The sequence below is a fragment of the Corvus hawaiiensis genome, chromosome 15 (genome assembly GCF_020740725.1).
Source record: "Corvus hawaiiensis isolate bCorHaw1 chromosome 15, bCorHaw1.pri.cur, whole genome shotgun sequence".
Taxonomy (NCBI): domain Eukaryota; kingdom Metazoa; phylum Chordata; class Aves; order Passeriformes; family Corvidae; genus Corvus; species Corvus hawaiiensis.
In genome coordinates, this window is record NC_063227.1 from 5,644,408 (window position 1) to 5,658,573 (window position 14,166).

At 51.2% G+C, this 14,166-nt stretch overlaps 1 protein-coding gene across 2 annotated transcripts in view; it reads right to left on the bottom strand.

The window, feature by feature from the left end:
• Window positions 1–14,166, bottom strand: part of LARP1 (La ribonucleoprotein 1, translational regulator) — a 44,830-nt gene that overhangs the window by 16,571 nt on the left and 14,093 nt on the right. For both annotated transcript variants that reach the window (XM_048319432.1, XM_048319431.1), the window contains exon 2: window positions 12,072–12,098. In XM_048319432.1, the coding sequence (XP_048175389.1) occupies window positions 12,072–12,098 (27 nt within the window). The remainder of the gene's footprint in view (window positions 1–12,071; window positions 12,099–14,166) is intronic.

Genomic DNA, 14,166 nt, shown 5'->3' on the forward strand with positions numbered 1-14,166 from the left:
TCCCTCAGGTTTGGCTGCGAGGTCTCCCCATCAGGCTCACACACGGCACGCAGAGTCCAAGCAACAGAGCAGCACGACTCTACCAAACACAAACCAGCCCCACAAGGACCACGAGGAGGGTCTCCTCCAGGACACTGGTGCTCCACAGGGGGAGGAGAGCCTGCTGGGCCTTGCCCCAAGGGACAGCCTGTGCCAGGTGCCAGGCTCCAGCAGTGAGGATTTCTGCTGACTCACTGGCTTTGTTTAGAAGAAAAGCAGCCCTGACTGGGGTAGGGAGAGAGGATCAGCAGAGGCTATCTGGGGATGCCCCGGGAAACACCCTGAGTAGCCTACTCAGCTCTGCTCAAAGCTGCCTTTGATCTCCTGCGCAAGGCTGGACAACTTTGCCTGGATGATCAAAACCGGTCCCCTTCTGAGCCTCAAAACCAGTGATTCATCCTGGCCTTGCTCAGAGCAGGAGGCTTTGAAGTGTCAATAAGGCAGAGTCAGACACGGCAGGACAGAACCATGTGCACTCCCCTTCCCCAATTGCTTTCTCTAAGGCTCCCACATAGGGATTTCAACTGCAGAAGAGTCCAAGCTCTCAGCTGGGTCCCTGAACCCTCCCTTTTTCCCCCAGGACCTCCCCAACCCACCTGCAGTGCCTCCCTTCATGAGCAGCGGCAGTCCCACGTGTGCCTCATTTATTCCATGTGCACTTCATTGAGAATCCTGGCTCCACGGCACAAAGCTTGCCACAAGCCTTTTAAACTTCCCTGCTAGTGTAGGAAGAGCCAGCGCTTTCAAAACAGCCCCCAAAATCCTCCACTCAACGCCCACAGATGTCACCAACTAAATATAGCTTCAAAAGGCACCAGGAGCTACAGCACAAACCCACAGCCAGCCCGGTTTTCCACAGATACAGAGCACCCCTGCCTGCTCCAACAGCACTGATGGGACTGGCACAGCCTCATCAGGCTCCGATCTCGGGGCTGGGGCACAGCAGGGCTCTCTCTCTCCCTGCAAGGATCCCATCCAGGCGCCTGCTCCCACCACAGAAATGGCATCCAGCCCTTTCCTCCAGCTGCTTCAGCTCAGGAGCCCTCAAGGCCATAGATGTTCTTGTGCTTTTTTTTTGGGAACCAGTCAGAGAAGGGGCCCTCACAAGTACCCGTGAAAGAGGATGAAGGGGCACAGGCTGCAGGGGCGGGTGCTGCAGACTCCATCATCTCTGCGGGGGAGGGAGGAGATTGTTTGAAACAAGTTCTGCCGCTTTCCTTATCTGCAAGATATGAACAGGGATCCCTTATCTCGCTGAGGTGCTGAGAAGACTAATTAGCATTTGCAGAGCATTGCGGAAGACAAAACACAAAGCAAAGGACTGCTGCCCGGCAGCGAGGGAGGAAGGGAGGCTGCTCCGGGCTGTGGCTGCGGGCAGCTCTGGCCAGCTTGGAGCATGGATGGAGCTGAGATCCAGCAATTCACGGTGGAGACCGAGAGGGTGTGACTGCGCTGGTGGACACATGGTCAGACACACCATCCTCTGAGTCAAGACCACGGTATGCACAGGCCACGCATGGCTGGCACCCTCCAGGGCACAGTGACATAATCAAGGGCACCAGCAACATGTCTTGTGGTCCTCAGCTGAAAAGACCCATTGCAGGAAAACCTCACTGCATCCGCCTGAGACATGGAGAGCAAGTCAGTGCTGCTCATCCCACACAGGAGCTCAGGACAGGCAGGGAGGGATACTGCCTTGGTTCACAGCCGAGCCTTTAAAAGCTGCTGACAGATGTCTCAGACCCCTGGGCGTCTCACAACCCTCCTTTTGCATCTGTTTGGTGGCAGTAAGTAATTTCAGTTGCACTAGCAGTGCCTGACCACCTCCCGAAAAACAGGGCCTCTCTGTGTGAGGGGACAGACAGAACAGCTGCAGCAGGAGCCAGAGTTTCAGTGGTGTGAGGCTGGCACGGGGACAGCGGGCAGGGAAGCAAGGAGCAGCTTTGCCTGCAGCCACAGGGCAGATGCTGGCACAGCCAAGAACAGAAAAGCAGGTCTTGAGTTTTGATCTGCTGCCTGCAGCCAGAACCTGATCGTTTGCCTAGCCGTGGGGTTGCCCAGCCACGAGGAGACTACATCTTAGCAACCAAGGGGATGAGGCACAGGTGGCAGCACCCACAGCAGCCCCAATGCTGCTATCACAGTCAAACCCTTCCCGTGGCTGTGCCACAGCCACAGCACTCGCCAACACACCTGACAAACACCAAGGGCAAGGCTGTGCAGACACCTCGTGCCTTCCTTCAGCCCACACCTGTCTGGGGCACAGAGCCATCGAGGTGGAAGGCTCACAGGGGCATCCAGGTGAGCACATGCCTCTTATCTGGAAGAGGAGCCCATGCACAAGGACCAGACAGCCAGAGCGACAGCAGATCCACAGCTAAATGTCCCTCCACCCCAACAGGGACATGTGACATAGGACCACTGAGCTCAGCCAAGGAAACATATTTACTGCCTTATCTGGGAAAATGAAACCAAACACCCAGCAGTCTCATTTCCTGCCTTTTCTTGCATCCAATGACATTTATAATGGAATTTTAGAGAAGGTAAATGAAGAGAGGGAATAAATCTGAAGTGCTGGGCAGAGACCTGGCATTATTGGAGAAATACCTGTACCTATAGCAAGAACGCTGTAATGCCTGCTCCAGGTGTACCACTCATGTGCAGTGCAGACCAGGGCTCAGAGAACCCCAGCAGCAGCTAGGACAGCCTCAGGGGGCAGCTCAGGCTCCCAGCAGGAGCGCAGAGTCCTCAGCTCTGGCACACTGTCCCTGACACAGCACCCCCTCCTTACCCAGCAGCCAGGTTGACAGAAAGGAGCCATCCTGCTCCCTGCTCCACAGCCTGGCACCTACGAGAAACTGCTGATAAAGGTGGTTCCAAGCCAAGAGCCCGGACTTTGTGCTGAAGAGGCTGAGGCAGGGGCGCATGCTCTGTGATGCAGGTCATGATGGAGCTGGAAGAGCCAGACCAGTATCCCCAGTTTCCCCAGAGCCCTGGCAGGAGCTTGACGGTGCCGCGTGGGACAGACGGCCACGTGCCCAGCAGTCCACCAGGATCCACTTCAACTCTTCTGTCTCCAAACAAACCTCCCTCCTTCCCACACTCCACGGGACACTCTTGGCACATGTGAAGACTGTAAGTCACAACCAACACAATGCTCCTTTGAGGTTTTTAGGTGAGAAAGAGCAAATGGAGCTTGGGCAAGGGTGAGCTGAGAAAAACGTCTGAGAAAAAGGGAAAAGGGTGAACTGAGAAAAATGTTTCTGCCTGGGATTAGCTGTTCTCCCTGGAGAGAGATAGCTCCTTTGGAATCATTCTGTGAGGGCAGGGGAGTCCCTCCTGGGATACTGACCACAACCTGCAAAGAAATTCCCTTAAGACAGACCCAGCAGGCAGCTAGCCACAGCCAAGCCTGCCAGGACCCCACCGTGGCGGCAAGAATCCCCTTCCGGGCCTAGGAGAAGACTTAGGGAGCCAACAGAGAACAGCTCCAAAGGTGCATCCCCACCATGCCAACATGGGAAACTCAGGGCACCAACCCTGTCCCTGTCCTTGCTCCAGGCCTCAAGCAATCTCTCTCTCAGGGTGGCCTAATCTGCACAGCAGCAGAGGCACGACATGGATTCAGAGACTCTCCTGTGGCACTCCTCACTGTCCATGCACTCCATGCAGGACATGGAGTCTGAGCCTGACCAAGCCATCAGAGGACACAGCTGGTGAGCTTCATGTCCACCAACAGCACACAGAGACATTTGCAGGACGAGTCCTGCAGGCCAGATGTGACCTGCAAGCCAACAACAGTCCCCGCTCCCACCAGCAGCCTGTCTCCTGCAGACAGTGACAAAGCTCTTTTCTTTCTGAGTCCATCCCAAGAGGACCCCCTGAACTTAACTTAAAGGCAGAGAAGCCTTGAGGGATGGGCAAATGCCCCTTTTGTGGGTGCTGCACCCGTTTCTGCATCAGTAAGAAGCTGTGGTGGGCAACACACCCTTGCTGTAAAGGGGCTGGGAAGAAGCAGCAGCAGATGGGAGGGGACCTCAGGCTCCCCAGGGAGCCATCTGGTAGCACCCCTGTGTGCAGAGAGGTGCAGATACCCCCAGACACCAGCAGATCCACCTCTGCCCTGCCTCCCAAGGAGCTGCTCCCAGCACGGCCTCAGCCATGTGCCAGAGCTAATGCCAGACTGAGATGGGAAACACTTGTCGCTGCAGCTCCACACATGAGCGGAAAAGCCTGGGATTTATAGCACTAACTGCTTGGCATGCTCACATTTTGCTGAAGGCATCACAAGGCACACAAAGCCAGAAAGGTTCAGGACAGGCTCAGCCCGCAGACTGCACCTCCTCTAGGTTTGCAATGTTTTACAGCTCTACCTCCCACCAAATCACAGCCACAGGCGTGTGAGTGCATGGAGGAGGAAACGAGGGAGCACTGGATGGAGTTCTCCAACAGCTTTAAATGAGATGTTATCACAAGGAATCTTCCAGCACAAAGGGGTTGGTGTCTCCACAACAGGGGCTCCCACCTGCTCCTGGGGACTGTGGAGAACCACAGTCAGCCTCATCATTTGCAGCATGAGGTCTCACAGCTCCCAGCTGGCAGCATTTGGCCTTGCTTACAAAGGTAAGAGGAATATCTGCAACACCTCAGCAATATCAGAAGTTTCCTGTACATGCAAGAAAAACTGCAGTAGTATGGCCAAGGTCAGGATCAAGCAGAAGACTGGATCCTTCAGGTGAATGGTTGAGCAGTATTCAGGCTTGTAAATCATGTGGAAAGCCCGGAGCAGGAGATAAGCTGCAGGTACCACAGCTCAAAGCCTTCCAAGCAATTTTCCACAGCTCCTCAGCAGAAGCTCCACTGTACAAGCCCTACTGTAACAGCAAAGGAAGCAAGGAGCTGCCTACACCTCTCTGCAATGCAAGCTCTGCAACTGCTGCAGAGATCACTCGCTAAAAATAACTTCAAAAAGGGCATCTGACAGCCCCACAGAGAGCATGAGAACACTCCCACCTGGGTGCCCTAGGCAGCTCCAAGAGCTCAGGAGTTTGCCCTGGAAAAGCACAGGGAGGGAGGCTGGGGTACAGGCAGGTAGAGCGAGGACAGCGCTGTCACAGGCTGAGTGTGGGCATCCGAGTTATAATCCCAGCTCTCCAAGCCCTCACATCCCTCAGCTGATAGTCCTGAAAGCCCTGGAACAGGAGGAGCAGCTCAAGACACGTGCAGAGCCCATATCTGCTGACAGCACAAACGGGCAGCACAGATCCTCACAGCAAGCAGGGGCTCCAGGCAGATCACAGCCCTTCTCAGGGAGCTGAGGAACAGCACTGCTCCTTTAAACACACAAAGCTGCTACAAGCTCTACACATGTGCGTTATCTGCAGGGTCTGACTTTTATTTCCAGAGCAAATGAGGGGCAGGAAGGGTCTGGACTTACCAAAAATGCACTATCATCTTCCCTGCAGCCTCTCAGTCCAAGACAGAAATGCTCCAACTTGTGACCAAGCTACACTCCAGGAGGAGCGGGTTAGGAAACGCCAACAGGCGTTTCTAACATTAACAGTGTCAGTGAGGGCACCCTGGATTCTTCCTGGCACAGACAGCTACTATTAAAGGTAGCAAATGAACTCCCTCTTAAGGGCAAGTGACATCTTTCCACCGCCTTTTCAAGCAAACCTCTTTCCTGAGGAGGATTTCTAGGAAACTCCTGACACACAACCCATGCTCACAGCGCTGCACACGATCCCTGAGATGCCAGGCACACACGGAATGAGACAGCACATGAACCACCCCCCAACCACTTTTCTACAAAAAAAAAAAAAAAAAAAAAAAAAAAAAAAAAAAAAAAAAAAAAAAAAAAAGGAATCCTAAACTAAGGGCTCTCCAGGGGAAGCCAGTGGTTCCCAGAAACCAAGAAGCATCACACAGGGGATACAGCCAAGGTCATCCAGCTGACAAGACTTCAGAAACTCAAAATGAGGAAGCTGGGCTGGCTCAGGTCCCCGCAGCTGCTGAGCCGCCCTGTTGTCTCTGAGCAGGGAAAATGCACTCACCACCCCCGCAGGAGAGGCTATTCCAGCATCAGTGCCTGACCCAGCACGTCTGGTGCAGACACATCTCCAGCTGGCAGAGCATGTCACCAGCAATTCCTCTGCCAGCATGGAAGACAGAAAAGCCTTCAAGGACACCTGTGAACACTGGGTCAGGTTAAATGGTTCAGGGAGAGGGGCTGGAAAAGCCGGCCGCGCTCCAGGGAAAACACTCCAGGGAAAACGCCGCGTCAGTCTGGGCCCCTGAGAAAAGGCTCGAGTTGATCCAGCTGCCGCTCCAGGCACGAGGCACAGCAAGGACACCTCAGCGCTGGGACAGGAGGGCACCTGAGGCAAGGCTGCAGGGGCCCAGGGTATGCAAGTGAGCCAAATCGTGGAGGAGATGGAGGGTCAGGCCCTCCTTCAAGCCAGCTCACAGACCAGTTGATAGTTCACGACCTAAAAAATAAAATCAGTCACGGGGGAGAGGGAGGGCTGACATGAACGGGAACTACAAGACAGCAAAGACAGACACCAGACTCATAACTCCTTATAAAACAGAAAAAATCCCACCCCACTCACCTCTGGGGACAACTGATTTGCAAATTAAAAGGGGGTGTCCACCCTCCAGGAGGGATCAGGAGCAGTTCCCTCAGCTCCCGTAGCTCTGCCAGGCTCTAATGAAAAGCTAGTTAACAGTTAATTATTACCCATTCAGACACACGATCCCCTACTCTTGACTGCCGATCCCCTACTCTTGACTGCCGGCTGGGAGGGATAAGACAGTCACGTGATGCAAAAATCCCGACCTTATGAAAGCACGGGCAACTATATTTAGTTGGAAAAACGATGACCTAGCGAGCCTGTTCCTCCCTGGCCCCCCCCTCAGAGGAGCAGACCTGCCACCTCCCGAGATCTTACCTCCACGGCACCCTGGAAGATCCTCATCCAGCAGGAGTTGTAATACTTAAAACAGGGACACCTGGCACGGGAGCAAGCCCTGTGTGCATGTCCAGGTTATCCCGGGTGGAGGGGCCAGACCAGCACATAGTCCAGGCTGGGGGGACCCTCCCTCTCCATCCTCAGTGCTCTGGAATGGGTCACCTTGTCAGCAGCAAAAGCTGATAAGCAGCAAGAGCAACAAACAGGGGCCTAGCCCAAGGTCCTGGACCTTATCTTGAAAGCAGGAGGCACACTGGGAACCTGACCAGTGTGACCAGCACAGGAGAGGCATTCAGCAGCAATGCTCCAGCTGCTGGCTTCTCCATGCCAGAGCTGGTGACAGGAGTTTGCCTCCCTCTCAGAGTACCTGGGTGACCAAGACAGACACCGGCGTGCTGAGAATGGAGTGGGAGCCAAGGCAGCACCACTGCGGAGAGATGGCCCCAGAAACAAAATCCAAGAGCATCACCTGCTCCCTCTGCAGTGAAAGAGCGTCAAAGCAGAAGAAAAACAAAAAGCCTTAGGACCAGACATCATTAATCTGTTGTCATCAGCAGAAGGGTGCTCTCTGCCTGCATCCCGCTGCGGCTGATGAGACAGCACAACCGGCGGCGCCCGTGGCACGAGCGAGAGGAGGTCACTGCATCGCTGCCGAACCCAGGGCGCCGTGCTGACACGATCCCTTTAATGGCCGTCAGCCTCTTCTGCAGCTGCATCTGGGGACTTGGAAGCTGACAAAACCCTTCCTGGGAAGCATCTGGTACGTCTCACTGTAAATATTTAACAACAAAGAGACAGGAATCGAGAGCCAAGCGCCTGCAGAGAGACCCTCCAGCTCCAAGCGTTCGCACTGTCTAGGAGGAGACTGTGCAGCTCCCACTGTGCCAGTGGAGGGGGAGAGGGGTTGTACAAGGCAAAAGTACAAACTCTGCACAAAATATGCCTCTGGAAAACCTGTCATCTCAAAGAGAATGGGTTTCCAGAGAGGAGACGGTGACGTAATTTAAATAACATCATTCCGAGTTCCTCCCACTGTGATTCCTGTACCTGACCAGCAACTTTTGCAGCAGCATCCCTGCAAGGCCAGAGTGTCCCCTGAGCAGTGGCCACTTGCTAAGTGACCACTTAACCTCACCCTCAGCCTACACAGCTGCAAACTTGCCTCCCTGACTGCATAGAACAAGAAGAGACTGAGCAGCAGCTCGGCTTGTGAGGCCAAGGAAGACAAGGCCAGCACCATGCAGAAATCCAGCCCCATCTCCTGGGGCAGGAGAAAGCAACAGGGATTTGGTGGTAGGAGCAGGTGCAGCAAACTTTCCCAGGAATTTAGGGAGGTCAGACCTAGGTCACCCACTAATCAAGGTGTCTCCATAAATGCGCTGAAGAAATCTTACAGTCCCGTAACCACCTGGATTAAACTAAGCACAGGTATGGGGGCTTCCTCCTGTTGGTGAATCCAGAGTATTAAAACCATGACAAGGTACTCAAATATCCCTGTGATCTTTGAGTGCAAGCAGAAGGGCTTCTTTTTGTGTTACTTCAGGATTACTGTACCTCAGCTGAGCTGATTTCAGGGCATGCTTTCCAAGCACAAGATACACCATCCTCACTTATGCCCCCCAGCTTAAGTGAGATGCAGTGACATTCTGGGTTATTTATAAATCACTCTGATATAGCAGCTTCCTTCCTGGGTTCGCAATCACATGAATCCTGATGCATAAACCACTCTCTAACAAAGCTAATTCCTGTGCTACAGGTGGCTACCTCCCATGTCAATACAGAGCATAAAAAGAGTACAACACCCTAATCCAACTAAGTTTTCCCACAGGAGTCAGGAATACCCAATTACAAAAGAGTGCAACATAGCACTTTCCTAATTTAAAGATCTATCTCCCCTCCTTTTCTTTCTAAAGGATTAAAAACCACTTCCTTGCAGTGGTAGCATCACCCTCATCTCTTTACGGAAAACTTCACAGCATTTAATTCAAAGGCGCATTTATAAACTCAAGAAAGATATCTCAGACACTGCTGACAATTGTATAAAATGATCAGGTCAGGGTGCAGCAGATGAAAAGAGTCATCAGGAGTGGTGAAACCAAGACAGAGCATCACTTGCTGCTCTGTTGAACATCAGCGCATCCACAACTGCACCCTGCAGTCAGCTCTGGTCTCTAGAATTCAACAAGGGCACAGAGCTGTTACAGCTGCTCAAAGAAAAGCAATTAAACCACCCAGAGGCAGCTCCTCCAGAGGCGAGACTAAAAAGGCTGGGATCCTCCACCACGGAGAGGCGGAGGGCTGGCTGCAGCACACAGCAGGCCAGGAGGGCACAGGCACAGCACACTAAGCTAGCAGGAGATCCATTTGAAGTGGCAAAAGTATTCCCTTCCAGAGCAGGCAGCAAATTTCACATAGTAGCAAGTCCTGGGAGCTGAACAGCATCGGTCACCTGGCAGAGGAGTTTGGTGTTCACACCAAAGTTGTCCGCAGACATCCAGCTACAAATGCGCCCCCCCAGTCCTCCTCAACAGCAGAAGTGGGAATGTCAAAGTGCATCCCTCTGCCCACCAAGCCCAACCCTGCATCTCTCAAGGGTGTTGAAGTCTCCCAACTTTCCATCTGAACTCCAGATCACATGGTTTGAAGTGGCTTCTTCTGAAAAGCACCCTACAGCTGCTGAATCCTGGTTGTGGGATGTGGGATGTGGGAGAGGAGAGGACAGAGGAACTGCTGTGCCAGACAGAAGGAAAGTGAGGCCTCTCTCCAACAACTGCTTTATTTGCAAACACTATTAGGTAACTGGGATGCAAACACTGCTGCCCTTCCACCTCCATAGCGCTTGCACGTGACATGGGGATGATCCAGGCTGAGGGCAGGACACCACTGGCATCCATATGCTAACAAGCAGGAACATGCTCTGGGGCACACTACAGCTACTGAGCCTACAAAATGGCAGATTTTTGGCTCAGGCGCCCCACCTATGCAATTCCCAACCCTGATACTGCAACTCAGCATCTTCCATCACTCTGCTAACCACTTCCTTGGGAGAAGAACAGACTTCTCACCTGGAGGGAAAACCAGCCATAGAAACCCACCTGACTTTTTAGGATTAACCTTAAAAAATAGACCAGACACGGGTGTGGGAGTTCTGGTGACCAAAGCAAATCAACTCATTCAGTAACCTCAGCAATGAAAAGGAGGTGAGGGAGTCAAACCCAACAACCTCAGGAGTGCACAACAGCTCTGGTAGCAGGAGCAGTGCTACTCTGCCTTCGCCTGCTGCCTTCACACTTCAATGTGTTTTGAGATACCAGAGCTTCCAGATAAGCTTAGTGCATGGGAAGAAAAAGCAAGGCACCAGCTTTAAGCCTTTTCTGAGAAAGACTGCACAGCGTCTTGTGCAGCCACCATTTAGAGGAATCCTGTTTAAGCTTTAACTTATCTCCTAAAAAACATACAGAATTGTAAAAAAGCCCCCAGCTCTGTAGGTAATGTCTTCTGCAACACTACTGACATGTAACAAACACTCTCTGAAGCACTATCATCTGCTGCAGACACACACTCATGCCCCACCCTGGAGACAGCTGTGCAAGGTCCCCAACCAGCTGGAGAACAGAGGATGGAGCTGTGCCAAACAAAGGACATCTCTGAGTTTGCAGCACAGGCAGACAAAACCCAATACCCAAAGAAGACAGATCTTCAGCAGGGTGAAGAAAAGCCTCCTATTAACTCAACAGATGGGAATATACCTTTGCTGCTTCAAAACCTTAATATTTAACTCTCACATGTTGAGAAAGCAACAGAATCATGAGAAACTTACAACTGTGGAATCAAAGCCTTAATCCAGTGCATCTAGTTGTATACCACGGCCTTGTTAGCTGGCTAGAGCTCTGGAAACACATCCACAAATTCCATCCCTCTGATCAGTTCAGGAACTTAAATTACAGTGCCTCCAATGTTACACCAGACCACCTTTTTTTTTACTGAAATCAGCTTTAAGGCAACAGAGCTGATTTCCATACTTCCAACACCTCCACCATCAACAGCAATTTACCCTCACACTATCCATGAACTGGTGAAATGGGATCCCATGAAAAGCCAAAGATGGGCATCAGAGGTGGACACAGTGACATGCCTAGGGTGACACAAGGCCACATCAGGCACTGACTTCCATTCCCAGTGCCTTTGCTATAGGACATCCCCACATGGCACCACAGCTCTGAGACAACAGGCTCCCACTGAATGATCTTGGTATCACTGGTTAAAACACAAACCTTTCCTTCAGTCTTGGCACTTCCACAACACCAACCTGGATGAGGAGCTTCTGGCAATTTGGGAAAGGCATGAATTGAGATCATCAGTATCTGCTTCAGAAAACTAATTCCTTTCCTGATTTGAAACCTCCATCCAGAGCAACCTCCCTCCCAGCAAGGCTGCACACACCACTGGGGCCAGGAAGTCTTTTCTCTGCACTGATGGCAACACAGTGAGTTGTCTTGGTTGTCCTTAACAGCAATACTCAACAGCAACACACAGACTACAAGCCATGGGGGAGGTCTGTGTCTTCCCGAAGTATTGCAAATTCAAATATATAACCTCGGGTTCATAGGCACGTCCATCTGTACACAGGTAACGTATAAACAACAACAATCTGAGCTACATTTGCATCTTGACACATCAGTGTTTTCAATTATGTGTGATGACCAAGACCTACAAGTTCCCAAACTCTTTCACCCTGGACATCCAAATTTGCTATGCTACAATGTACGGGAGGAAAGAACCTTCCAGCAGTTTAGTCATCACTACATGAAAGCATAAAAGATCTCCCTGCTATACAGGAATGGCCAAATATTAAAGGTCTGTACTTTCTTTACGAAGTTGTTTTGCTTTGGTTTTTTGGGGGTTTTTGTTGGTTTGGAGTTTTTTTGTTACATTAATGTCCATTGCATATTCTTGTACCAGTCTTTTAAGTCTGGTTAGCGCTGACTCTGAAGGAAGAGAAGTGCAGGGAAGGCAAGGGAGAAGGAGGTTTCAAGAGCTCCATTTTTATTTAGTACATACCAGACTGGCCATCAGTTGGAAATATATCTGTAAAAGAAAAAAAAAAAAAAAATCAGTATTGGTTACAGCTGGAGTGCAAATCACATTTAAAAGGTCTCATCTCTCGATTTGTTTGCTTTAGCTAAACAGAGGAAGTATTTTCTTAGTATCTCAAGTTAAACATCAATCCAGCTTGGAACCCACCACAATTCAACCACTTGTTGTGAGAAAGATTTTGAAGGGGTCTGTGTTTACCTGAATGCGTTGCTCTCATAAATAACCTTCTGTATTGGCTTCTAGCAGACAGCAGTGAGCAATAAAAAAGGTTGTTGAGATGTACAGAGATCCACACAATGAGCTTGGTGGCACCCCACACTCTCCATGAGCAGCAATATCAGATGGAAATCTACAGAGAACATCTAACAGGGAGCACAGCTGGAAGCCAAGGCAAAAGCCAAGTAAGCATTCTCCTGATGGTCCTTGGTTTTTGCAGCCACAAGGGACATCAGCAGCTGTGCCTGGCTCTAACACAGCACCTACACCAGACATACACACACTCATCACCAAATGGACACCCAGGGCCTTGGCACAACACCCATCACACCAGGAGAACCCCTTCCCAGCTCAGGAGTCTGTGTCAGCAGGCACAGCCAGCTGCACAGGACAGATGGAGTCTGGAGGGTTCAAACCCCAAAACAGATTATTCAACCTCCCCAGCCCCCCAAGCTCTTTCCACTTAGAGGTACAGGCCCTTCTCTTGGAAGACCTTATGTATTGCTGGGAAGATATTTACTTAAGTAGCTGTGAAGGACCTGACTTTTCATCTGAGGAGCACACAGGACAGTGTGTGTGGAAAAACCCTGTTGATAACAGCTCCCCCAGAAGATATGAAAACAGTACTTTTGAGAGAGCAATACATTATGTTTTCTTCAAGGATCCTGAAAGATGAGGGGGAAGGAAGGCTGCCAGCAAGGCAAGGTCCTCCTGGGACAGGGGCAGACCCCTGGCTCCTGCTTATCAGCTACCCAAAACACACATTCAGCTGGAAAATCACAAGAGTTGCAGCAAGGACTACCTCTGAGGCGGGGCAATGCTCTCTGGCCTGGGCTCAGCTCATGCAGAAACAGCAAAAACACCCCTCTGCCAAAATAACTTCTCTTCCTTTGACTTGCACCATGTTCAATGCATCCTCAGGCAGGGATGCTTTCATCCCACATAAGAACGGGAAGAGCCAAGCGGAGCAAAAATACCCAGAAGTTAAATCAAGACTCCCTCCATCCCTATTACAGTTATGGTCTGTGGCCATTTGAAGGCATGATATCAAGGACAGCCCAGCACATCCAGAACAGTCTCCAAGCACCAGTTTGGATCCTTTGCAAGGTGGATGTTCTACTGCAATCCTCCACCAGCCCATGTCCCAAATGCATTTAAACATCTTATATTTCTGTGATGGCCACTGATGAGTTCAGGCTTCTCCATCAGCAAGCTGAAACACCCTGTACTTCACAGAATCATAAAATGGTTAAGGTTGGAAAAGACCTTTAACATCTCAAACGAGATACAATTTATTTCCCTACTTGGGCTTCTCTGCAAAGGAACAAGGTGGTAACACTGACATCCCACCTGTTTGGATCAGCCAGCGGTACCAGATGTTACCAAAAACCAAAATAAATAACAACAACACAATGGTTGATAAAATAAATTCCTTTGTGCCAGTCAGGAATTCAGCAAAGCCCGGCTTTGGCAAACATTCCCCTTGCTGTGCCCTGAGGGGTGCAGTTGTCCAGTCTGCATTCCTGCTAGGCTGTCCAGCCGACTCTTCATCAAACACACACCACAGAACCAAGCCACTCACAATAGGCTCTGGACACCACAAGTGCCACCAAATCAGGCAGCAGCTGCAGGTGACCCCTCAGCAATATCTCCTATCAGACATGTCACCACCACAACTCCAAACCTGCATTCTCTCAAGGTCTCCTCTCAGCTCACCGCTGTATTCCCCACTGCCCTGTCCTGCTCTAGATGTGCAGCAAGGCTCTCCTGGCTCCTCCTGAGCTCAGCCACAACTCTAGAGCAGCTTTGCCACTACACTTACTAGAAAAGCAATGACTCTACT